The sequence below is a fragment of the Pristiophorus japonicus genome, chromosome 4, assembly GCF_044704955.1.
Source record: "Pristiophorus japonicus isolate sPriJap1 chromosome 4, sPriJap1.hap1, whole genome shotgun sequence".
In the NCBI taxonomy this organism is placed as follows: Eukaryota; Metazoa; Chordata; class Chondrichthyes; family Pristiophoridae; genus Pristiophorus; species Pristiophorus japonicus.
In genome coordinates this window covers 19148996-19174343 of record NC_091980.1, presented here as the reverse complement: position 1 = coordinate 19174343, position 25348 = coordinate 19148996, and the positions used below count along the sequence as shown (strand labels likewise).

General features: G+C 46.1%; 1 protein-coding gene across 5 annotated transcripts in view; it reads left to right on the top strand.

The window, feature by feature from the left end:
- The window catches only part of LOC139262845 (protocadherin-1-like), a 422377-nt gene that overhangs the window by 130083 nt on the left and 266946 nt on the right, over positions 1-25348 (top strand). Inside the window, exon 3 of one of the 5 annotated variants that reach the window (XM_070878029.1) lies at positions 7356-7915. The exons of the other annotated variants lie outside the window; for them this stretch is intronic. Within the exon in view, the coding sequence (XP_070734130.1) occupies positions 7356-7403 (48 nt within the window). The 3' untranslated portion in view covers positions 7404-7915. Of the gene's footprint in view, positions 1-7355; positions 7916-25348 lie in introns of those variants that run through there. 5 annotated transcript variants of the gene reach the window in all.

Here is a 25348-nt window from a genome sequence, read left to right as displayed (position 1 = left end):
TTTTTACATAAGAAATAGGAGCAGGAGTAGGCCAGACGGCCCCTCGAGCCTGCTCCACCATTCAATAAGTTCATGGCTGATCTGATCATGGACTCAGCTCCATCTCCTTGCCCGATCCCCATAACCTCTTATCCCCTTATCGTTTAAGAATCTGTCTATTTCTGTCTTAAATTTATTCAATGTCCCAGCTTCCACAGCTCTCTGAGGCAGCGAATTCCACAGACTTACAACTCTCTGAGCAAAGAAATTTCTCCTCATCTCAGTTATAAATGGGCGGCCGCTTATTCTAAGATCATGCCCTCTAGTTCTAGTCTGCCCCCATCAATGGAAACATCCTCTCTGCATCCACCTTGTCAAGCCCCCTCATAATTTTATACGTTTCTATAAGATCACCTCTCATTCTTCTGAATTCCAATGAGTAGGGGCCCAACCTACTCAACCTTTCCTCATAAGTCAACCCCCTCATCCCTGGAATCAACCTAGTGAACCTTCTTTGAACTGCCGCCAAAGCAGATATATCCTTTCGTAAATATGGAAACCAAAACTGCACGCAGTATTCCAGGCTGGAACAAGACTTCCCTGCTTTTATACTCCATCCCCTTTGCAATAAAGGCCAAGATTCCATTGGCCTTCCTGATCACTTGCTGTACCTGCATGGTATCCTTTTGTATTCCATGCATAAGTATCCCCAGGTCCCGCTGTACTGCAGCACTTTGCAATCTTTCTCCATTTAAATAATAACTTGCTCTGTGATTTTTTTTCTGCCAAAGTGCATGACCTTGCACTTTCCAACATTATACTCCATCTGCCGAATTTTTGTCCACTCACTTAGCCTTTCTTTTTCTAGCTGAGATCTGCCAACTTAAAGCAGATCGGGGATTCAAACCTTGGATCTTCCTAGATGACCAAAAGCTTGTTCAAAAAGGTAAGTTTTAAGGAGCATCTTAAAGGAGGAGAGAGAGATAGAGGAAGAGAGATTTAGGAAGGTAATTCCAGAGCTTAGGGCATTGGCAGCTGTAGGCACGGCCACCAGTGGTGGAGCACTTAAAATTGGTGATGCTCACGAGGGCAGAATTGGAGGAGCGCAGGGATCTCGGGTTGTTGGGATGGAGGAGGTTACAGAGCTTGGGAGAGGGTGAGCCCTTGGAGGGATTTCCAACAAGGATGAGAATTTTAACCTCGAGGTGGTGCCTAACCGAGAACTAATGTCGGTCAGTGACCACTGGGGTGATGGGTGTACGGGAATTGGTGCGAAAACGGGCAGCAGAATTTTGGATGACCTCAACTTTACGGAGGGTAGAACGTGGAAGGCCAGCCAGAAATGTAAAACGCTATTCAGACCCCTGACCAGGGTATTGGTACCATGGCACAAAAAAGATCATCCTTAAGCCAAGATGTTGCAAGAAAGATGTTCTCCAGTTCTATATCCTTTAACAGCGGCAACCAATTTGTCCATTGCTAGCTCTCGCAAACAGGAATGAGATTAATACCGGATAATCTGAATTATTAGTTGAGGGATGAATATTGACCAGCCCACCAGAGAGAACTCCCCTGCTCTTCAAATAGTGCCGTGAGATCTTTTACACTCACCTGCAGAACGAGCAGACGTCTACCGTCTCATCCGATAGACGGCTCCTCCGATAGTGCAGCGCCCCCTCAGTACTGCACTGGAGTGTCAGCCCAGCATTATGTGCTCAAAAGTCTTTGATATGGGGCTTGAACGGAAAAATGTTCTGACTCAGTGGCGAGAGTGCTATCGCTGAGGCATAGAATCATAGAAATTTACCGCATGGATGGAGGCCATTTCGGCTCATCGTGTCCATGCTGGCCAACCAAGAGCTATCCAACCTAATCCCACTTTCCAACTCTTGGTCCGTAGCCCTGTAGATTATGGCACTTTAAGTGTGATGCTCTTAATTCTTGACGTCACTGCTCATGACAGACGTGTATTCATCAACATTTTATCTTTCGAACTGTATAGCTCAAAATGCACCCACACACAACTTATTGCAAATGTACGGACTTGTTGGTTGATGGCAGTTTGAGATGTTCCGACTAATGGATCACCTTGCCATGAATCACAGATTGTCCTTGTATCCTGGACAAGATAATTAGTCATCCATTTTAATTGTGTGGTAACATGTAAATGGTATGAAGCTATGCAGATGAAATATAAACTATTTTTTTTCGAACGCTGGTTTTTAACTGAATGTGGTAGGAAGCGGTGAATATTTTTTTGAATTGTAATGTTGTTAAAACTTTGGCAGTTTGCCCAGGAAATCGACTACAGCATCCAAAAGCAATCTCTTATGCTAATGAGCTGTCATTTAATCTTTCCGTAAAGGGTACGTGGAGATTTCTTAATACAGATTTTCCCCAGTTGAGTTCATGCTGAGATACAGTCCGCGCACTTCATAACATGAGCTTTACATTATAAGTAGTGTGCACAGTTTTGGTCTCCTTACCTCAGGAAGGATATACTTACCTCAGAGGGGGTGCATTAAAGGTTCACTAGATTGATTCCTGGGATGAGAGGGTTGTTCTCTGAGGAAATATTCTGTAGAATGGGCCTATAATCTCTGGAGTTTAGAAGAACGAGAGGTGATCTCATTGAAACCTATAAGATTCTGAGAGGGCTTGACAGGGTAGATGTTGGGAGGATGTTTCCCCTGGGCTGGAGTGTCTAGAACTAGGGGGCACAATCTCAGGATAAGGGGTCGGCCATTTAGGCTGAGATGAGGAGAAATTTCTTCACTCAGGGGGTTATGAATCTTTGGAAATCTCTACCCCAGAGGGCTCTGGATGCTCAGTCGTTATATTCAAGGCTAAGATTGATAGATTTTGGAACTCTTAAGGGAATCAAGGGATATGGGTATCGGGCTGGAAGGTGGAGTTGAAGTCGAAGATCAGTATGATCTTATTGAATCACGGAGTAGGCTCGAAGGGCCCAATGGCCTACTCCTGCCCCTAATTCTGATGTTTTACGTCCACCTGAGAGAGCAGTCGGGGCCTCAGTTTAACATCTCATCTGAAAAACGGCACCTCCGACAGTGCAGCACTCCCTCAGCACTGCACTGGGAGTGTCAGCCGAGATATTTATGCTCAAATCCCTGGAGTGGGACTTGAACCCACAACTTTCGGACTCAGAGGCGAGTGCGCTACCCACTGAGCCACAGCTGTCACAGCTGAGGTAAGGTTGCCAATTCTGGTTTGATGCATTCCTGGAGGTTTCATCACGTGAACCCGCTCCTCCCGGTCAAACAGCCTGTTCTTGCCCATCCCCAATCATTTTCTGACGAATAAATGTAAGTGTTCAAAGAAAATGAAAAGAAACGCAGAACTTTTTCAATGTCCCCCCCTGTGACTTTTTTCCTGGGCGTTTTATCCCGGAGATTAATCTTTAATTCCTGGAGACTCCAGGGTCAGCCTGGCGGGGTTGGCAACCCAGATGATGGGATGAGTGGCAATGATGGAAGGTTGGAGTCCGAGGAATGGGGAATGCGGGAGGGGCTATAGAGCAAGGTCACGGAGGGATTTATACATTTCTCATTTAAGTGTAAAGAATTATTTTTTAGCCTGCAAGAAGTGTTCAGTATCTGCTCAATCCAGTGATAGAGCAGTGTAAGGTTACAGTAAATCCAGTAAGCAGATTACTGTGAGGATGCGTAACTGTTGATCCTAAAGCATGTGAAGGGCAGATTATCACTGATTTTAAAGCACAGCTTCCAGAATTTGGGGGTATGTTTTGCTGACGGGAAACGCCTCGAGAGGAGGAGCTGGGGGGGTGGGCGGTGAAACATTCTATTAAGCACCTAACATGGTGACTCTACCCCAAGTTCGGATGGTCAGTATCATAATTGTAATGTTCTGCATTCAAGTGGACATTGTACTATAATGTAACACTCCCTCCATTACACTTGACTGAACTCCCAGTGGCGTCATTGCCGTATAATGAGGCTTCGCCAGAAGAAGGCTTTACCAGATCCTCAAGCGGAACATCTGCCGAGAGCAAATTACTCGGAGAACATACGCATGTGCCGGTTTAGCCCGTGCTGTCTGGGTAGGTCACTTGCTTGTGATATCCAGTGTGGGCCCGAGCATGCGTGACTGGTAGAATCATGTTATTGACTTTGGTTGACTTTTTAACCAAGAAAGTACTGCACAGAAACTTGACTGTTTGGTTCATGCCGGTGTTTTTACGCTCCACAACGTGTCTCCTCCCTACCCCTCTTCATGTAACCCTATCAGCATATCCTTCTATTCCTTTCTCCCTCATGTTGAGAGAGAGAGAGAGAGAAAAAAAAACATTCCATTAAACACCAAGGGGTTGAAATTCGGTCCTGCCGTTTTTGAGGTGGTGACACCGGCTGAGTGCTGATTTTAACGCCGGGCGGTCGGTGCCGCCTCAAACTGTGCAAAATTCAGTTCTGCCGCCTAAGGGTTGAGAGAGCAGCGCTAACAGTGGCATTGCATACTCATCCTCGGGCGGCAACAGAGCAGCAGCTCAGGAGGCCGAATGAATCTTCCGACGGTAGGCTGAAAAAAATTGAAAAAAATGTTTCCGACAATTTCCCTCTCTAACCGCTCTCTGTGCAATGAAGTTTCACGTGATCTCCATATCGGATTTACTATTTTTTTTAAGGCTTGGCACTTTGAAAATCTGACATTGGTTCCCTAACCCTGGTGGACCCGAGAGATGCTTCTGTCATGTCGTCGTTCATGACAAGATATTCATTTAATCTTGTTTGACAGGGCTCGCTGACTTAGCGAAATAATGAATGTCTGTTTCTCTGCTGTTGTTCTGTGTTCCAGTCATTAGCAGAGATCTCTGCCAATGAGTTTTGGAACTCTGTGTCAGCAAAACAGAAAATGGTGTTTATTTGCTTATTGCCACAGTTATTCACAGTTTCATTCTGATCACTCTTTAAGTTGGGAGTGGAGAAACTTATCACTGAGCACTAAGGTCAGAACATAAGAAATAGGAGTAGGAGTAGGCCATTTGGCCCCTAATCCGCCATTCAATAAGATCATGGCTGATCTTCGACCTCAGCTCCACTTTCCCGCACTAACCTGTCATTGTGGTCCAATTTTTAAGAAAAGAAACCTTTCGACAACAACTTGCATTGTTATAGCACCTTTAACGCAATAAAATGTCAAAGGCATAGGAGAGTTATCAGGTGAAAATTGATGCCGAGCCAAAGATGGAGATCAAGCTTGGTCAAAGAGGTGGGGTTGAAAGAGGGACCTTGCTGTGCGCACATTGGCTGCCGCATTTCCTATGTTACGGCAGCGACTACACTTCCAAAAGTATTGAACTTCCTGTGGAGCGCTTTGGGACCCCCTGAGATCATGAAAGGTGCTATAGAAATGCTTTCTTTCTTTCTGTTCTTTCTTTTACTTTCTCTCGCTCACTCTTTCTTTTTCTCTCTCTTCCCCACTTCCTCACGGTTGTGCCAACAAGCATTTGCCAAGTGGAAAGCAAAACAAAATTAGAAGATGGCTGTGTTTTAGAGGAACGAGAGAGACTGAGCCGTTTCGGGAGGGAATTCCAGAGCTCGAGGCCCGAGGCAGCTGAAGGCACAGATGGAAATCGGGGGACACGCAAGAGACCAGAGTTGGAGGAGTGCAGAGATCTCGGGGAGGAGGGGGTTGTAGAGTCGGAGGAGGTTACAGAGTTTCAGTAGCAGAGAAGCTGAGGCGGGGTGACACGATTTCCTGGCTCAGAGGTTGGCTTCTTTTCAGACGATGGGAACCACATGCTTGCTGAGCGGTGTCCTCCGCGGAAATGGCCTCTTCTTGACCCGCACAACGTCAGCACAACGCAACTGACGATGGGGGGGGGGGTGGGGGGGGCAAAATCTTTTTTCAGGCTTTATCCCCAGAGTGGATATGTGCCCATGACAACACTGGGGGAGGCCGTAAAATTCAACAGGTTAAAATTGCGTGAAATTCTGTCAAATCCAAATTATTCGGGGTTGAAATTCAGACTTGCCGTTTTACAGGCGGTGACACTGGTCGAGTGCTGATTTTAACGGCAGACGATAGATGCTGTCTCAAACTGTGCAAAAGGCAGCGTTGCACATTCAGCCTCAGGCGGCAACGGAGTGGCATCTCAGGAGGCCGACCGAATTTCCCGACGGAAGGCTGCCGGCATGCGTAGGGGAAACAAATAAAGAAAATAAAGTTTCCGACAATTTCCCCTCACCCACACCCACACTTCCCCAGTAGTCCCATTAATACATAAATGCTGAGAAAAATAAACACTACTCACTTACCTTGATCACTGGTCACTACCGACCCGGGACCGCCAATGTCCCACCACCTTTCCCAGGCTGGACGGACACCTTCCGGTAAGGCAGCCAATTTCGCAGCCACAAGCGGCAAGGGGGCGTTGCGCGCTCGATGATGTCACCACGTGGGTGGCGGCCGAGCGCGCAGCGGTACGTCCCGTTGCCGCCCCTGCTGCCCGACTACATTTAGCGTGAGCGCAGGAATCCGGTCGGCGCTGACGGTCAGCACTTAGCCGCGTGGTAATGGACGGCGTTAGAACTGAGATTTCAACCCGTCACTCATCCTCTGCTTCCGACTGATTTCACGCACTGCATTACTCTTGAGTTGCCGCTGCTAATCTGACGTTGCCACACCTCAGTTGTAAAGCGTCCCGGGCCTTGTTGCACTCTGGATGGGATCCAGTGAATGAAGCTTCTAAACCTATTCCCTTCAATTGGTCTGCCCATTCAGCATTCTGTGATGCGGTTTAAAAAAAAATATTGCGAAGCGCAGGGGAACGGAGTGATTTGTTTGTCATTTGTCACCCTGTAATAATTAACGCAGTGGCTCAGGCTGTCGGTTTGGCAGGACAATCCCAACAGCCAAATAACAACTGCGACAGACGCCCGTGAAGTCTGGATTTGCTGGCAGTTTAGCAAAGAAAAAGAATTGCCAGGCTTATTGATCGAGACGATGCGACCAACAATATTCTTCCCCAGATGAAGATATATTGAGCAGATGATGAGGTTTGATGTGACAGGCCATTGATGGCACTTTGTGAGCTTCCCCACTTTTATATATATAAAAAAAAATTATATATAAACAGCAGGAAATTTACCGTCAACAGCAGCTGAATTCTTACACTCCGACAAGTTGGTGGGCAACGTGCATTTGAACCGCTGCCAAAGACCTGCTTCTGTGTAGCGCCGCTCTCCTCCTTCGGATGTCCCAAAGTACTTCGCAGCCAACGAAGTACTTTTTGAATTGAGGCCGCTGCTGCACTGTGGGAAACACGGCAGTCAGTATACGCATGGCAAGATCCCACAGACAGCACTGAGATAATGACCAGTACTTCTGTTTTTTAGGTGTTGGTTGAGGGATTAATATTGGCCAGGACAACCCAGGATCTTTAACATCCGCCTGAGAGGGCAGACGGGGTTTACAGTCTCATCCGAAAGACGGCACCTCCCAACAGTGCAGCACCTCCTTCCAGCACTGCACTGGAAGTGCCAGCCCCAGATTATGTGTGACAAATCTCTGGAGCGGCACTTTTTTTCGAACCCACGCTCTTCTGACTCAGAGGCGAGAGTGCTAACCACTGAGCCACGGCTGATTCACTAAAGCAAAAGTCATCTCACCAACAAAAGAGATTTGCACAATAGATGGGGATTTTAATCACACTGGAGTCTTGCCGTCTGTATGGATATTGATAATGCTGTTAGCATTCAACCAATCCTAGGTGGAGATCTTCAGTTGGGAGCTGTATCCCCGGGGCTTTGCTGCAGGCAACAAAAAAAACAAGTGGATAAAAGTGACGGTCTGTTGCAGAAGTTGACAAAGTGACATTGATGCATCTTCCTCCTCCCACTCCCGCCCCCCCCCCCCACCCCTCTCTCCCCCATCCTCTATTCCCTTCTTATTTACTCTGCTGTAACTTGCTTCCTTCACAGTCTTGCTGGCTGTAGGTTACCCAATTGTCGAATGCAAAGAGATTCGCAATGGAGGCAGTGCTATCCCAGCATGCATTGCCTTAGTGACCGCTCTCCATTAAATGAACAAGGCCTGCAGTTTTAATGGAGGCCGTTCACTGCTGCTATGAATGCTGGGACAATCTTGTTTCCATGCCGATCTTCCGCTGGTTTTCTCTCAATCTACAGTGTGAGAAAGTGAGAACAATGCCGGGAATTACTGGTATATATAATACGAACACATGTAAGATGGTGATCTCTTGCCGATCGTGATCAACTGTGTGATGCTCTTGCTGAAGGTTGACGATTGCGTTTGATGTATATATGTAATTATTGAAGCATTTTATGTTCATTTCAAAGAATCTATATTAAAAAAAAATCAAATGCATTTCGTTTAGCGTCTTATGAGATTTATTGAACTGGGTATTGTTATACATTTACAAGATTAAGGAGCAACTTCATCATCCAGAGAGTGGCCAGAATGTGGAACTCGCTACCACATGGAGTAGTTGAGGTGAATAGCATAGATTCATTTCAAGGGAAACTAGATAAGTACATGAGGCAGGAAGGGATAGAATGATAGAAAGTCCCACATGGCAGACTGGTCACAAAAGTAAAAGCCCACAGGATCCAGGGCATAGGTCCAGGGCAAAGTGGCAAATTGGCTTATTGAGGTTTATAAAATTATGAGGGGCCTAGATAGATTGGATAGGATGGACCTATTTCCATTAGCAGAGGGGTCAACAACCAGGGGGTTTTACTTTAAAGCAATTAGGAGAAGGTTTAGAGGGGATTTGAGGGGAAATTTCTTCATCTAGAGGGTGGTGAGGGTCTGGAACTCGCTGCCTGAAAGGGAGGTCGAAGCAGAAACCCTCATTGCATTTAAAAAGTACTTGGATGTTCACTTAAAGTGCCGTAACCTACAGGGCTACGGACCAAGAGCTGGAAAGTGGGATTAGGCTGGATAGCTCTTTGTTGGCCGGCATGGACTCGATGGGCCAAAATGGCCTCCTTCCGTGCTGTAAATTTCTGTGATTGTAGGATATGCTGAAAGGGTGGGATGAAGTAAAGCAGGAGGAGGCTCGTGTGGAGCATAAACATCGGCACAGACCAGTTGGGCCGAATGGCCTGTTTCTGTGCTGTACATTCTACGTAATTATATGTATGTAATGTAAAAATTAATTTTGTGGAAAAGTTGTGACAAAAATATTTGATGTGACTTGTAATTTTGCTGAGCCACCATCTTGCTTCTCCCCCATGGCATGTGGCCTTGCCCTCACACGAGTTCCCTTTAGAAACTTTGGGATATTTTATTAAGATAAATGTGGTCTGCAAATGCAAAGTGGGGTTGTATTTTAATGCATTGGTCTGATTATTCAAATACTCTGTGCCTGTCTCTGTGTCGCTATTGTTGATCCATCTTGGTACCTAAGGGTCTCGGTGGGCCAAAGTTCTCCAAAATTGAGAAGGGAGGTGGGTGTGGTGGTGAAGGGTCCTTCTCGCCTTTCTTTGAAGACCGCCAAATTCCAAAGCACGTTTAACTTGTGGGGGATATCTTTGCATGCCTGGATGATCTTGGAGTAAGGGGTTGTTTTGGCAGAGGAGAGCAGGGCTTGATATGGTCCAGCTGGATCTGGCGATGAACGGCCGAACCAGTTGTACACTGTATACGTTCAAGTATGCGGCCCTTGGGCTTAAGGAAGTGAAGAAAGAAGTCGGGGGGGGGCGCGGGGGCGGGGAGGTGTACCAGGGGAATGACCATGGAGGGGGTGAGACAGAGTAATGGTTTTAATGGGGATGATGTACATTAATGATTTAGACAAGGGGATTAAATGTAGTATCTCCAAATTTGCGGATGACACTAAGTTGGGTGGCAGTGTGAGCTGCGAGGAGGATGCTATGAGGCTGCAGAGTGACTTGGATAGGTTAGGTGAGTGGGCAAATGCATGGCAGATGAAGTATAATGTGGATAAATGTGAGGTTATCCACTTTGGTGGTAAAAACAGAGAAACAGACTATTATCTGAATGGTGACAGATTAGGAAAAGGGGAGGTGCAAAGAGACCTGGGTGTCATGGTACATCAGTCATTGAAGGTTGGCATGCAGGTACAGCAGGCGGTTAAGAAAGCAAATGGCATGTTGGCCTTCATAGCGAGGGGATTTGAGTACCGGGGCAGGGAAGTATTGCTACAGTTGTACAGGGTCTTGGTGAGGCCACACCTGGAGTATTGTGTACAGTTTTGGTCTCCTAACCTGAGGAAGGACATTCTTGCTATTGAGGGAGTGCAGCGAAGGTTCACCAGACTTGATTCCCGGGATGGCGGGACTGACCTATCAAGAAAGACTGGATCAACTGGGCTTGTATTCACTGGAGTTCAGAAGAATGAGAGGGGACCTCATAGAAACGTTTAAAATTCTGATGGGGTTAGACAGGTTAGATGCAGGAAGAATGTTCCCAATGTTGGGGAAGTCCAGAACCAGGGGACACAGTCTAAGGATAAGGGGTAAGCCATTTAGGACTGAGATGAGGAGGAATTTCTTCACCCAGAGAGTGGTGAACCTGTGGAATTCTCTACCACAGAAAGTTGTTGAGGCCAGTTCACTGAATATATTCAAAAAGGAGTTAGATGAAGTCCTTACTACTAGGGGAATCAAGGGGTATGGTGAGAAAGCAGGAATGGGGTACTGAAGTTGCATGTTCAGCCATGAACTCATTGAATGGTGGTGCAGGCTAGAAGGGCCGAATGGCCTACTCCGGCACCTATTTTCTATGTTTCTATGAGAGGATCAAAGGCAGAGGTGAGGGAATGATCATGTAGATCGATTGCTGCAGAAATATACTGCCGAATGGAGGGAATTTGAAAGTGCTGTTGCAAGTGACTGGGGAGAGATTTTTTTTCCAGGGCAGACACAGAAGGAAGTGAGGTAAGAGGGGGAAATCATACCAGCATCTGGAGGGCGGCAGTGCAATAATAATAGGGATATTGTTCCACATAACCAACCATGTATTATCAAGGTGAATGATTTATGGTGGTGGAATGTACAATTCTGTTGGGTAAAAGCAGCAAGCTATTACAAGTAGTATAGGGAATCGAGAGATTATGGGGAGCGGGCGGGCAAGTGGAGTTGAGGCCAGGATCAGATCAGCCATGATCTTATTGAATGGTGGAGCGAGCTCAAGGGGCCAAATGGCCTACACCAGCTCCTATTTCTTATGTTCTTATGTACTTATTTCCAGGAGAGGTTTGCTACATCCAAGACTTTTAATATAATATAGGAATTTTTAATGTATCTTTTTTGCACCTGGTACAAATTTCCTGTGCTGCTGCTGACTGGTTGATCCAGTGCAGGGCTCTTTGGCATTCTCAGGAATGTTGTACCTTGCACAGGAGTGTTCGACCTTGTAGATACTTTCGACACTGCCATCCCAATGACGGGTGCGAGACACAGAACTTCACTTTGCACCAGAAACAGCAGGGATGTCTACAATAACAATACTCACGTTACAAAAATATGCATGCAAATAAGGATCAGCCAAATAGTTTCACCAGCAAAACTAGCAGGACTAGTCTCCAAGCCAACTTTTCACAACTCAGCCTTGAGCCGAAAGAAATAAAATAAAGAAAGCCTTGTGATTATTTAGCACCTCTCACAACCTCAGGGCATCCCAAAGCGTTTTATAGCCAATGAAGTACTTCTGAAGTGTAGTCACTGTTGTAATGTGGGAAACGCAGCAGCCAATTTGTGCACAAGCAAACTCCCACAAACAGCAATGTGATAATGACCAGATAACCTGTTTTAGTTCTGTTGATTGAGGGATAAATATTGGCCAGGGCACCAGGGATAACTCCCTGCTCTTCTTTAATGAATGCTGTAGGATATTTTACATCCACCTGAGAGTGCAGACGGGTCCTCGGTTTAACGTCTCATCCGAAAGATGGCATCTCTGACAGTGCAGCTCTTGCTCAGCTCTGCACTGGAGTTTCAGCCTCGATTTATGTGCTCAGGTCTCTGGAGTGGGACTTGAACCCACAACCTTCTGACCCAGCTGCAAGTGTGCTCCCCACTGAGACACAGCTCAAACTCAGTAGAGTTTGGGGATTACGGAGTAAGTCGGTGCATGACCAAATCGTAAATCTCGAGATTATGAACTCAAAACACTGACGTGGTTGCTCGTTCTCACCACCTTCTGGCCCAAATCTCAGTGATTAACATCAAATTGTGGTTATGATTTTGGCACTGGACTGGAGATTTGAGTGCAAATCCCACCATGGCAAGTTGTGATATTTTATTCAATAAACCTAATAATTTGTGGCTGGCATCAGGAAAATGAAAGGGAACCCACTGCACCTACTCAGTCTGGCCTATGCCTGTCCCTGGTGCCACTTTAAATGAATCCAGAGGTCACAGTCTAAGGATAAGGGGTAAGCCATTTAGGACCGAGATGCGGAGGAACTTCTTCACCCAGAGAGTGGTGAACCTGTGGAATTCTCTACCACAGAAAGTTGTTGAGGCCAATTCACTAAATATATTCAAAAAGGAGTTAGATGAGGTCCTTACTACTAGGGGGATCAAGGGGTATGGCGAGAAAGCAGGAATGGGGTACTGAAGTTGAATGTTCAGCCATTAACTCATTGAATGGCGGTGCAGGCTAGAAGGGCCGAATGGCCTACTCCTGCACCTATTTTCTATGTTTCTATGTTTCTATGCTCTCGGAAGTGGCCGCCCTTTACTGTACATGATTGTTGTCCAACATTTAAGATAATTGGCGCCAGGGTGAGATGAGAATGTTTTTACGCAGTGATCTGTTGTGATCTTGAACGCACTGCCTGAAGCAGTGGTACATAAGAACATAACAAATAGGAGCAGGAGTAGGCCATACGACCCTTAGAGCCTGCTCCGCCATTTAATACAATCATTTCTGATCCGATCATGGACTCAGGTCCACTTCCCTGCCCGCTCCCCATAACCCCTTATTCCCTTATCGGTTAAGAAACTGTCTATTTTTGTCTTAAATATATTCAATGTCCCAGCTTCCACAGCTCTCTGAAGCAGCAAATTCCACAGATCCACAGATCCACAACCCTCTAAGAGAAGAAATTTCTCCTCATCTCAGTTTTAAGTGGGCGGCCCCTTATGCCCCCTAGTTCTATTCTCCCCTGTCAGTGGAAACATCCTCTCTGCATCCACCTTGTCAAGCCCCCTCATAATCTTATACGTTTCGATAAGATCACCTCTCATTCTTCTGAATTCCAATGAGTAGAGGCCCAACTTACTCAACTTTTCCTCGTAAGCAACCCCCTCATCTCTGGAATCAACTTAGTGAACCTCAGATTAGGAAAAGGGGAGATGCAACGAGACCTGGGTGTCATGGTACATCAGTCATTGAAAGTTGGCATGCAGGTACAGCAGGCGGTGAAGAAGGCAAATGGCATGTTGGCCTTCATAGCGATTGGATTTGAGTATAGGAGCAGGGAGGTCTTACTGCAGTTGTACAGAGCCTTGGTGAGGCCTCACCTGGAATATTGTGTTTTGTTTTGGTCTCCTAATCTGAGGAAGGTCGTTCTTGCTATTGAGGGAGTGCAGCGAAGGTTCACCAGACTGATTCCCGGGATGGCAGGACTGACATATGAGGAGAGACTGGATCGACTGGGCCTGTATTCACTGGAGTTTAGAAGAATGAGAGGGGATCTCATAGAAACATATAAAATTCTGACGGGACTGGACAGGTTAGATACAGGAAGAATGTTCCCGATGTTGGGGAAGTCCAGAACCAGGGGTTACGTCTAAGGATAAGGGGTAAGCCATTTAGGACCGAGATGAGGAGAAACTTTTTCATTCAGAGAGTTATTAACCTGTGGAATTCTCTACCGTAGAGAGTTGTTGATGCCAGTTCGTTAGTTATATTCAAGAGGGAGTTAGATATGGCCCTTACGGCTAAAGGAATCAAGTGGTATGGAGAGAAAGCAGGAAAAGGGTACTGAGGTGAATGATCAGCCATGATCTTATTGAATGGCGGCGCAGGCTCCAAGGGCCGAATGGCCTACTCCTCCACCTATTTTCTATGTTTCTTTGAACTGCCTCCAAAGCAGATTCAACAGTAACATGCAAAAGAGAATTGAATAAATACTTGAAAAGGACTATGGGGCGAGAGCAGGGGGGGGTGGGGGGGTGTGCGGTGTGACTTTCAAAGAGCCTGCACTGAGACAAAGGGCCGAATTGCCTTCTCCTGTAATGCATGAGGCTTTAAGAAGGATCATTGCCACCTTCTCAGGCAAACTAGGGACGGGCAATAAATGGCAGCCTTGCCGGTCTACCCGTGAAGAAATAAATAAAAATATTGCACAACACGTTGAGTGAACTTTTAAAATGGAGCGGAGGAGTAATTGCAGAATAAATTCAATATTGCACTCTTGACATTCCATTACCAATGACAGCCGAACTTGACTTCCTGCTACATTAATTCACACGATGACAACCTGTGAAAACTTTCAAAGATAACATCTCGTTTGCGTGGTTTCAGGTCACTAGGAGCTATATGCTTCTGTACAGTTCCTGAAATGCAGTACGGTAATCCGTTGAACAACTTCCTTCAGGTGGAGAAACATCTAGTAAAATACAGGTTAGCTCTTTCCTTCTGGCGCTCAATATTTTGGCGGATTGTAGCTCCGACTGCTCTGTCATTCAGTGGGTCAATGGATGGCCTGGTGTGGGACTGAGCTGCATGAAAGAGGAAGGGGGGATAACTCGGCTCATAAGAACATAAGAACATAAGAATTAGGAACAGGAGTAGGCCATCTAGCCCCTCAAGCCTGCTCCGCCATTCAACAAGATCATGGCTGATCTGGCCGTGGACTCAGCTCCACTTCCCCGTAACCCTTAATTCCCTTATTGGTTAAAAATCTATCTATCTGTGACTTGAATACATTCAATGAGCTAGCCTCAACTGCTTCCTTGGGCAAAATAGCCTTCCTTGGCTCAAATAGCCAGACACTGTCTCGTGTCCATTTAGCTCGCCTGAGCCGGTTCACGAGTTCGGATGCTGCAGTTGGCCTCTGTCCACGAGTGAGGAAAGGGCTGAAGGAAGTGGGCTCCTATCCGGTAACCCGCCTTGGAAAGAGCGACGGCCTGCTGTGTGTTGGCCTCGCATGTCAAGGTTGAGTTTTCAGTCGGGTTGCCAGCTCCCTCCAGGTTTCATCACATGCCTCCCCGCCATTGGTCCATCCTTGGGGCCCACTGCCTTCCCACGTCAACTGGAAAGTGTTATGTATGTTAACTGGGTTTTCCTTGCCACTGGAGGCCGCGACTGTCAGAATTCTAATGGTCACTGGCAGACACGTGCAAGCCGTGTATATAATGCTGGAAGCCATGTTGAATCCTCACTTTGAGAATAAATAAACTGGAGTAAGGTCATGCCTGAACTAGCTCACCGTACTTGGCCTCGTGGAGTTATTCGATACATAACAGAAAGCCAGCAAGGCTGTTGTTCAATTGGATCATTCTTGACCGTCCATCAAATGGCCATTATTTAGAAAAGCATCTTCGATCATAAGAACATAATAAATAGGAGCAGGAGTAGGCCATCCGGCCCCTCGAGCCTGCTCCGCCATTTAATACAATCATGGCTGATCCGATCATAGACTCAGGTCCACGCCCGCTCCCCATAACCCCTTATTCCCTTTATTGGTTAAGAAACTGTCTATTTCTGTCCAACATTTAAAAAATCTAAAGCAAAAGGAACAATAGGCTCGGATTTGTTTGGCGCTGCTCCCAACCTCAGGAGGTCCCACAGCGTTTTGTCAGCGATGAAGTACTTTTGATGTGCAGTCACTGTTGTCATGCAGAGAAAAACTGTTCAAAGATAATAAATGGAAAAATAAAATGCACCATTTATTTTAACGGCCTTGTGTTTTCTCTCCCGGGTTGCTCTCCGCAGTGTTTAATCTTTCATTCCTGTGGACTCCAGGAGAGGTGGCAATGCTGCATTTTGTTGCCGTGTGGATCTGAACCCCTTCAGGTTAGGGAGAAAGATTGATTGTGGGAGGAGTAGGGTGGTGGGTGGGAGAGGGGCTGGAGGGAAAATAGAATCCATCTTGTGAAGTTAACCCCTTTACTGCATCCAAATACTTTTTTTTATTCGTTCATGTGATGCGGGCATCGCTGGCAAGGCCAGCATTTATTGCCCGTCCCTAATTGCGCTTGAGAAGGTGTTGGTGAGCCGCCTTCTTCAACCGTCGCAGTCCATGTGGTTAAGGTTACTCCCACAGTGCTGTTAGGGAGTGAGTTCCAGGATTTTAATCCAGCGACAATGAAGGAACGGCAATATAATTCTAAGTCAGGATGGTACGTGACTTGGAGGGGGACTTGCAGGTGATGGCGCTCCCATGCGCCTGCTGCCCTTGTCCTTCTAGGCGGTGGAGTTTGCCGATTGGCAATGTCAAATGTAATTAATATAGATACAAATTTGCCCCATTCTGCTAACGTGCTTTTAGTATAGCACTCAGATCTGAACACAGTTGATGCAAGTTGAGACAATCCTGAATAGAACATGTGCTCTACATGCTGGACTTCTCTCTATCCCTGACTGGAATTTATAACTCTGTGTGTTTTGCAGAGAAATACTTGTTTTCTGTATTTCATTTGAGAGTGGATTGTGTAACCGCACAGTGTCTGTCACTGAAGTGTTTTCTCCTTGCTGCTGCTGGCTTGAGGACAATGCCAAGATGGTCATTTGTTGCCATGGTGATCTCTGGAGGTAGAAACCTGTTGGATGATTTAGCAGAACTATGTGGTTTTACAGGAGAATAGACATTGCAAGAATTCAGCATGAAATAACAAGCCTTCTTTTACAAGGCTGTGTAATAAGCTGAATGTTTGGTTTGGGAAGGTCATGTGATTGTGGTTTGATGAGAAAGCCAATAAAAGAAAAAACATGCTTTTACAGTCAATTAAGCACTTACTGAAGTGTAGTCACTGTTGTAATATAGGTAACGTAGCAGCCATTTTGCACACAGCAAACATAGAAACATAGAAAATAGATGTAGGAATAGGCCATTCGGCCCTTCGAGCCTGCACCACCATTCAATAAGATCATGACTGATCATTCACCTCAGTACCCCTTTCCTGCTTTCTCTCCATACCCCTTGATCCCTTTAGCCGTAAGAGCCATATCTAACTCCCTCTAGAATATATCTTACGAACTGGCATCAACAACTCTCTGCGGTAGAGAATTCCACAGGTTCACAATTCTCTGAGTGAAGAAGTTTCTCCTCATCTCGGTCCTAAAGGGCTTACCCCTTATTCTTAGAATGTGACCCCTGGTTCTGGACTTCCCCAACATCGGGAACATTCTTCCTGCATCTAACCCGTCCAGTCCCATCAGAATTTTATATGTTTCTATGAGATCCCCTCTCATTCTTCTAAACTCCAGTGAATACAGGCCCAGTCGATCCAGTCTCTCCTCATTTGTCAGTCCTGCCATTCTGGGAATCGCTGCACTCTCTCAATAGCAAGAATGTCCTTCCTCAGATTAGGAGAGCAAAACTGAACACAATATTCCAGGTGAGGCCTCACCAAGGCCCTGTACAACTGCAGGAAGACCTCCCTGCTCCTATACTCAAATCCCCTAGCTATGAAGGCCACCATGCCATTTGCCTTCTTCACCGGCTGCTGTACCTGCATGCCAACTTTCAATGACTGATGTACCATGACACCTAGGTCTCGTTGCACCTCCCTTTTTCCTAATCTGCCGCCATTCAGATAATATTCTGCCTTCATATTTTTGCCACCAAAGTGGATAACCTCACATTTATCCACAAACAGAATGTGGCAAATGAGCAGATAATCTGTTTTGAGTGATGCTGATTGAGGGATCAATATTGCCCAGGACATCCTGGCAGAACTCCCCTGCTCTTCTTCAAAATAGTGCCATGAGATCTTTTACCAGAGAGGGCAGATCGGGGGCCACGGTTTAACTTATTCAAAGGACAGCACCTCTGGCAGTGCAGCGCTCCCTCAGTACTGCACTGGAGTGTCAGCCGAGACTTTGTATTCTGGTCCCTGGTGTGGGAATTGAACCCACAAAGAGTTGACTCAAAGGCGAGTGTACTACCAACTGAATCACAGCTGACGCCTCAAATCGTTCAGTCGGGCCGCATTTACTCTACGATCATGCAAGCAACAATTTGTTGTAGATCAGCAATACAGTTGATCGTCGGAAGTGTACAAAGAGTTTATTATCCTGGATCCGAGGGCAAAGGTCACTTCCTGAAAACACCCCTTAAAATGTTCTTGTATGCGGCATATGGGAGCGTATCCTGAAATGGTACAATCGTCCAATAAACGATAGTGAGGATAAGGCAATTGGGAAAAGAACCAGGGGCAACGTGAGGGGGAAAAGATTGTTCTTATTTGGAATGCACTACTTGAAAGGGTGGTGGAAGCAGGTACAATCATAACTCTCAAAAGGGATAAATTCGATAAATATTGAAGGGGAAAAACTTGCAGGGCTGTGGGGAAAAAGTGGGGGAGTGGGATTCATTGGCTAACTCTTGCAAAGGGCCGGCACAGGTGCGAATGGCCTCCTTTTGTGCTGTCTGATTCTATGTACCATTTAGAGTGTCAGCTGTGGCTCAGTGAGTGACACACTTCTGTCAGTGAGTCAGAAAGTTGTGGGTTCAAATCCCTTTCCAGGGACTTGAGCTCAAAAATCTAGGCTGACACTCCCAGTGCAGTGCTGAGGGAGCACTACACTGCCAGAGGTGCTGTCTTTTGGATGAGACGTTACACCGAGGCCCCGTCTGCCCTCTCAGGTGGACCTGAAAGATCCCACGGCACTATTTCGAAGAAGAGCAGCGGAGTTATCCCCGGTGTCCTGGACTAAATTTATCCCTCAATCAACGTAACAATCTGGTCATTATCAGATTGCTGTTTGTTGGAGCTTGCTATGCGCAAATTTGCTGCCGCGTTTCCCACATTACAACAGTGACTGCACTTCAAAAATACTTGATTGGCTGTAAAGCGCTTTGAGGCGTCCGGTGGTCATGAAAGGCGCTGTATAAATGTAAGTCTTTTTTTACGTGTGGTGAACAGGTGGGTGGAATGAGAGCGTGACCGTGAAAGAGGTGAGTAAAAGACTTGTGTCGTTTTGCAGGTTGCCTCCCCACCCCTCATTTACCTGCAGAAGGCGAACTTTAAATGCAATTTTGGAGGTGGGAAGTCACAGTGCTGAGGCTGTTCCTCAATGTCCTGCAGCTTAAAGGGGCTTAAAGGGAAGGCGCATTTTTTTGTTGTTGTGCAGCTTAAGAGATAAACCACAACGGAATGCCGGGTAACAGGAGTTCAGGACCTAGAGCAGTAACTGCACGTACTCTCATGTCCCTCGCAGTGAGAAAAACAAGCCACAAGCTACTGCAAGAGCACTAGCTCCAAAAAGCTCAAGGCAGCTTTACCTGCAAGCAACTAAGGATCTCATTATGTGCCGCTCCAAATGGCCGTACCCGACTTGGACTATCACTACCAGGAAGTGGTGGTCATCAAGCTGTGAGGGAGGAAAATGGTGTCGGGGTCTCAATAACCTCATGGCTCACCTATTTGCATACATTGAAATGAGACATTAAACTGTGCCCCCACCCCCTCCCCTCCCCATCGTTCTTCTCGGGTGGACGGAAAAGATCCCGCGGCACCTTTTAGAGATGAGCAGAGGAGTTCTCCCCGGTGTCCTGGTCAATATTTAGCCCTCAACCCACATCACTAAAACTAGATTATCTGGTCATTTGTCTCATTGCCATTTGTGGGAACTTGCTGTGTGCCAAATTAGCTGCTGCGATTTCCTACAACAGTGACTACACTTCAAAATACTTCATTGTCTGTGAAGCTTCGCTGGGCTGTTTCCTGAGGTTGTGCAAAGTGCTATTTAAATGCAAGGTTGTTCTTACTATTCACAAGGCCCTCTCCTGCTTACGTAATATAAAGAGAGTGGATTCTGGGTACGAGCAGCTTCAGTTCATGATTCCATAGTTTAAAAATACTGAGGTGACTGCAGCAGATGAGGAAACGATCTGCCAAATTTTGTTTGGTAACTGCTCCTGTGCAAAGCCTTGTGGCGTTTTACTATTTTAAAGGCACTGTATAAATGCAAGTTGTTGATGTGAATGTCAGCCGGTTCCTTCCTGACTGTGACTGAATGGCGCATGCGGCAGTAATTTGATCCACTCTGGCTCGGGTCAGAGTTGAATGTAAACACCGAGGTCAAGTCAAGTCTACAATATCCTGGTACCGTGCTTACCTTGATAAGTTTGTCACTGGCTGCGCTACTCTTTGGGTTCCACCCCTATTCCCACAGTGTACGCATGAATGCTAAACAATTCAAGGAATGTTCATGCCATCCTCTTATTCACAAAAGGCCACGGCACGCCTGACTAACTTGAGGCATGAGATGCTTCATTAATATGTGCCAGATGAAAAACAGGTGCAGTTGCACTTGCAAAAACTACCTGTCACAATCTTTCCTCCTGTGATGGGTTTGGTTAAAATGGGCAAATGCAGGCATAAATGGGAAAAATGGCTTGGCGACATCTGTACAACCAAGGCGAAATAGACAATGTATAAAAACGTGGAGTTAGGTGCACGACTGATACCAAATCACCCCAATCAAAGAGGATTTGCACTGGGTGATGTCAACGGTGTTCAGCAAATGCAATGTTTGAAATTAAGCTTATTTCCAGTAAGTCCGAGTTCGGCTCAGCTGGTAGTTCTCTTGCGTCTGATTCACAAGGTTGTCAGAAAGAAACTCGTAGAGCGACTTTCACGACCTCAGGATGTCCCGCTACGCCTTACAGTCAACGCAGTACTTGTGAAGTGTGGTCACTGTTGTAATGTAGGTTCAAGCCCCACTCCGGGATTTGGGCCCACCATCTTGGCCAGTGATGGGCAATTATTTGGGCTGGAGGGCCACTGAACAAGTTTTGGTGAGCTGTTGAGGGCTGCCCGCCAATGTTCCACCTAAGACACGCGGTCGCACAGTCACACACCAATCGCGGGGTCCTGTGCAGGCTGCTCCCCAGCTCCGGCCGCTGCAAGAGATACTGCACATGCATGGCTGCCTCGTGGCCGGCCACGCAGCAAATTTAAAGGGACCGTGTGCGAAAAATAATTCGAGGGAACATTGCATACACATAAATTCAGATAGTCAGATGCTATCTTGCATACACAACATGTACTGCTTGGAATTGAATTAAAAGATAAAAGTTCAAAATGTTGTGGTAAATCAGAGCTGTGAAATAGAACTCAACCCTCTTTAGAGCTTGTGTCAGCATTAATTTCCCACCTCAGTTATCCTTATGTCCCTCTGCAAAGATTACTAATGGCATCCCAATTGGTGCCAGATGAGAACTTCTCTGGGTACCTGAAGAGGAAAGACACAGCGCTGGTCGGTCACTTCCTCCGGCAAAAGAGTCACGGTGATGAGCAGCCATGGCTGCACTCTCAACTGGATAGGGCATACTCAGCACGTAGTGCATTCTGGGTACAGCCGTCCGCCATTGGGGCCCATAATCACGGAACGGATCTTTTTAAGATGGAAGAATTGTTCTTGCGAATTATTAATTTGAATGAAGTATGACTTATGGTTTTTTCTTTGGCTACAGTTCAGTTCTGTCCCTGACTCATGAAAAGTGAAAGTGGATAGACAAATGTGCAGTTCTAGTTCCGGCTCACGTTCTACTTCTGTCGTGCGGGCCATACTTTGCCCACCACTGATCTAGGCTGACACCCCAGTGCAGTGCTACGTTTCTGGAGGTGCTGTCCTTCAGATGAGAAATTAATCTGAGGTCTCCGTTCCAGGGGTTCAGTGGCTGTTCGAGGTCCCACCATACCATGCAAGGAATTTTCCAGGTATTCTGGCTGCCAGTCCTCTCTCAGCCGACAACTACCAAAAAAACAGATTAACTGGTCATTTATTTCACTTCGGTGTGTGGGATCTTGCAGCGTACAAAGCATTCCCTAGGTACTAAGTCAATGCATGTTAAAGCAATTCTTAGAAACATAGAAAATATGTGCAGGAGTAGGCCATTCGGCCCTTCGAGCGCACCACCATTCAATAAGATCATGGCTGAACAATCCCTCAGTACCCCTTTCCTACTTTCTCTCCATACCCCTTGATTCCCTTAGCCGTAAGGGCCATATCTAACTCCCTCTTGAATATATCCAATGAACTGGCATCAACAACTCTCTGCGACAGGGAATTCCACAGGTTAACAACTCTCTGAGTGAAGAAGTTTCTCATCATCACAGTCCTAAATGGCCTACCCCTTATCCTAAGACTGTGTCCCCTTTTTCTGGACTTCCCCAACATCGGGAACATCTAACCTGCCCCGTCCCGTCAGAATCTTTATGTTTCTATGAGATCTCCTCTCATCCTTCTAAACTCCAATGTATAAAGGCCCAGTTGATCCAGTCTCGCCTCATATGTCAGTCCAACCATCCCGGGAATCAGTCTGGTGAACCTTCACTGCACTCCCTCAATAGCAAGAACGTCCTTCCTCAGATTAGGAGACCAAAACTGAACACAATATTCCAGTTGAGGCCTCACCAAGGCTCTGTACAACTGCAGTAAGACCTCCCTGCTCCTATACTCAAATCCCCTAGCTATGAAGGCCAACATACCATTTGCCTTCTTCACCGCCTGCTGTACCTGCATGCCAACTTTCAATGACTGATGAACCATGACACCCAGGTCTCGTTGCACCTCCCCTTTTCCTAATCTGCCGCCATTCAGATAATATTCTGTCTTTGTGTTTTTGCCCCCAAAGTGGATAACCTCACATTTATCCACATTATACTGCATCTGCCATGCATTTGCCCACTCATCTAACCTGTCCAAGTCACCCTGCTGCCTCTTAGTGTCCCCCTCACAGCTCATACCGCCACTCAGTTTAGTGTCATCTGCAAACTTGGAGATATTTCACTCAATTCCTTCATCTAAATCATTGATGTATATTGTAAAGAGCTGGGGTCCCAGCACTGAGCCCTGCGGCACTCCACTAGTCACTGCCTGCCATTCTGAAAAGGACCCGTTTATCCCGACTCTCTGCTTCCTGTCTGCCAACCAGTTCTCTATCCACGTCAGTATATTACCCCCAATACCATGTGCTTTGATTTTGCACACCAATCTCTTGTGTGGGACCTTGTCAAAAGCCTTTTGAAAGTCCAAATACACCACATCCACTGGTTCTCCCTTGTCCACTCTACTAGTTACATCCTGAAAAAATTCCAGAAGATTTGTGAGGCATGATTTCCCTTTCATAATTCCATGCTGACTTGGACCGATCCTGTCACTGCTTTCCAAATGCTATTTCACCCTTAATAATTGATTCCAACATTTTCCCCACGACTGATGTCAGGCTAACCGGTCTATAATTACCCCCTTTCGCTCTCCCTCCCTTTTTAAAAAGTGGTGTTACATTAGCTACCCTCCAGTCCATAGGAACTGATCCAGACTCGATAGACTGTTGGAAAATGATCACCAATGCATCCACTATTTCTAGGGTCACTTCCTTAAGTACTCTGGGATGCAGACTATCAGGCCCTGGGGATTTATCGGCCTTCAATCCCATCAATTTCCCAAACACAATTTCCCGCCTAATAAGGGTATCCTTTAGTTCCTCCTCCTCACTAGACCCTCGGTCCCCTAGTACTTCCGGAAACTTATTTGTGTCTTCCTTCATGAAGACAGAACCAAAGTATTTGTTCAATTGGTCTGCCATTTCTTTGTTCCCCATTATAATTTCACCTGAATCTGACTGCAAGAACCTACATTTGTCTTCACTAATCTTTTTCTCTTCACATATCTATAGAAGCTTTTGCAGCCAGTTTTTATGTTCCCGGCAAGCTTCTTCTTGTACTCTATTTTCCCCTTCTTAATTAAACCCTTTGTCCTCCTCTGCTGGATTCTAAATTTTTCCCAGTCCTCAGGTTTGCTGCTTTTTCTGGTCAATTTATATGCCTCTTCCTTGGATTTAACACTATCCTTAATTTCCCTTGTTAGCCACGGTTGAATCACCTTCCCCGTTTTATTTTTACTCCAGACAGGGATGTACAATTGCTGAAGTTCATCCATGTGATCTTTAAATGTTTGCCATTGTCTATCCACCGTCAATCCTTTAAGTACCATTTGCCATTCTATTCTAGCCAATTCACACCTCAAACCATCGAAGTTACCTTTCCTTACGTTCAGGATCCTAGTTTCTGAATTAACTTTGTCACTCTGCATCTTAATAAAGAATTCTACCATGTTATGGTCACTCTTCCCCAAGGGGCCTCGCACAACAAGATTGCTAATTAGTCCTTTCTCATTACACATCACCCAGTCTAGGATGGCCAACTCCCTCGTTAGTTCCTCACATATTGGTCCAGAAAACCATCCCTAATACACTCCAGGAAATCCTCCTCCACCGCATTGCTTCCAGTTTGGTAAGCCCAATCAATATGTAGATTAAAGTCACCCATGATAACTGCTGTACCTTTATTGCATGCGTACCTAATTTCTTGTTTGATGCTGTCCCCAACCTTACTGTACAGACAGTTGTGTACAGTCCACTGTTTGGTGGTCTGTACACAACTCCCACTAGCGTTTTCTGCCCCTTGGTATTTCGTAGCTCCACCCATACCGATTTCACATCATCCAAGCTAATGTGTTTAATAGGGTGAATGGGGAGAAACTTTTTCCTGTGGTGGGGGAGTCCAGAACAAGGAGGCATAACCTTAAAATTAGAGCCAGGACGTTCAGTGGTAATGTCAGGAAGCACTTCGTCACACAAAGGGTAGTGGAAACATTTAACTCTCTTTCCCAAAAAGCTGTTGAGGCTGGGATCAACTCAAAATTCAAAAATGAAATTGAAAGATTTTGTTGAGTCAAGGTATCAAGGGATAAATTGGGTTGAGGTACAGATCAGCCATGATCTAATTGAACGGCAGAACAGCCTTGGGAGGCTGAATGCCCTCTTCCGTTTCCTATAAATGTGTGAAGTGCTTTGAGACACTGTTATGGGCCACTGTCATCTTGAAAGGAGTATTTACATAGAAAAATAGAAATTTACAGCGCAAAAGGAGGCCCTTGGTCAGCAGCCCTAAGGGTTACGTATAAACCTATGAACAATGACGGAAAGGCAAAGAGCACCCAGACCAACCAATCCGCCTCACACAACTGCGACACCCCTTATACGGAAACATTCTACACTCCACCCCAACCGGAGCCATGTGAACTCCTGGGAGAGGCAAAAACCAGATAAAAAAATCTGGGACAATTCCTCTCCGACCTATCCAGGCGATTGAAACTAGTCCAGGAGATCACCCTGGCCGTATTCTATTCCCTGCAGTACTTACCATTATAT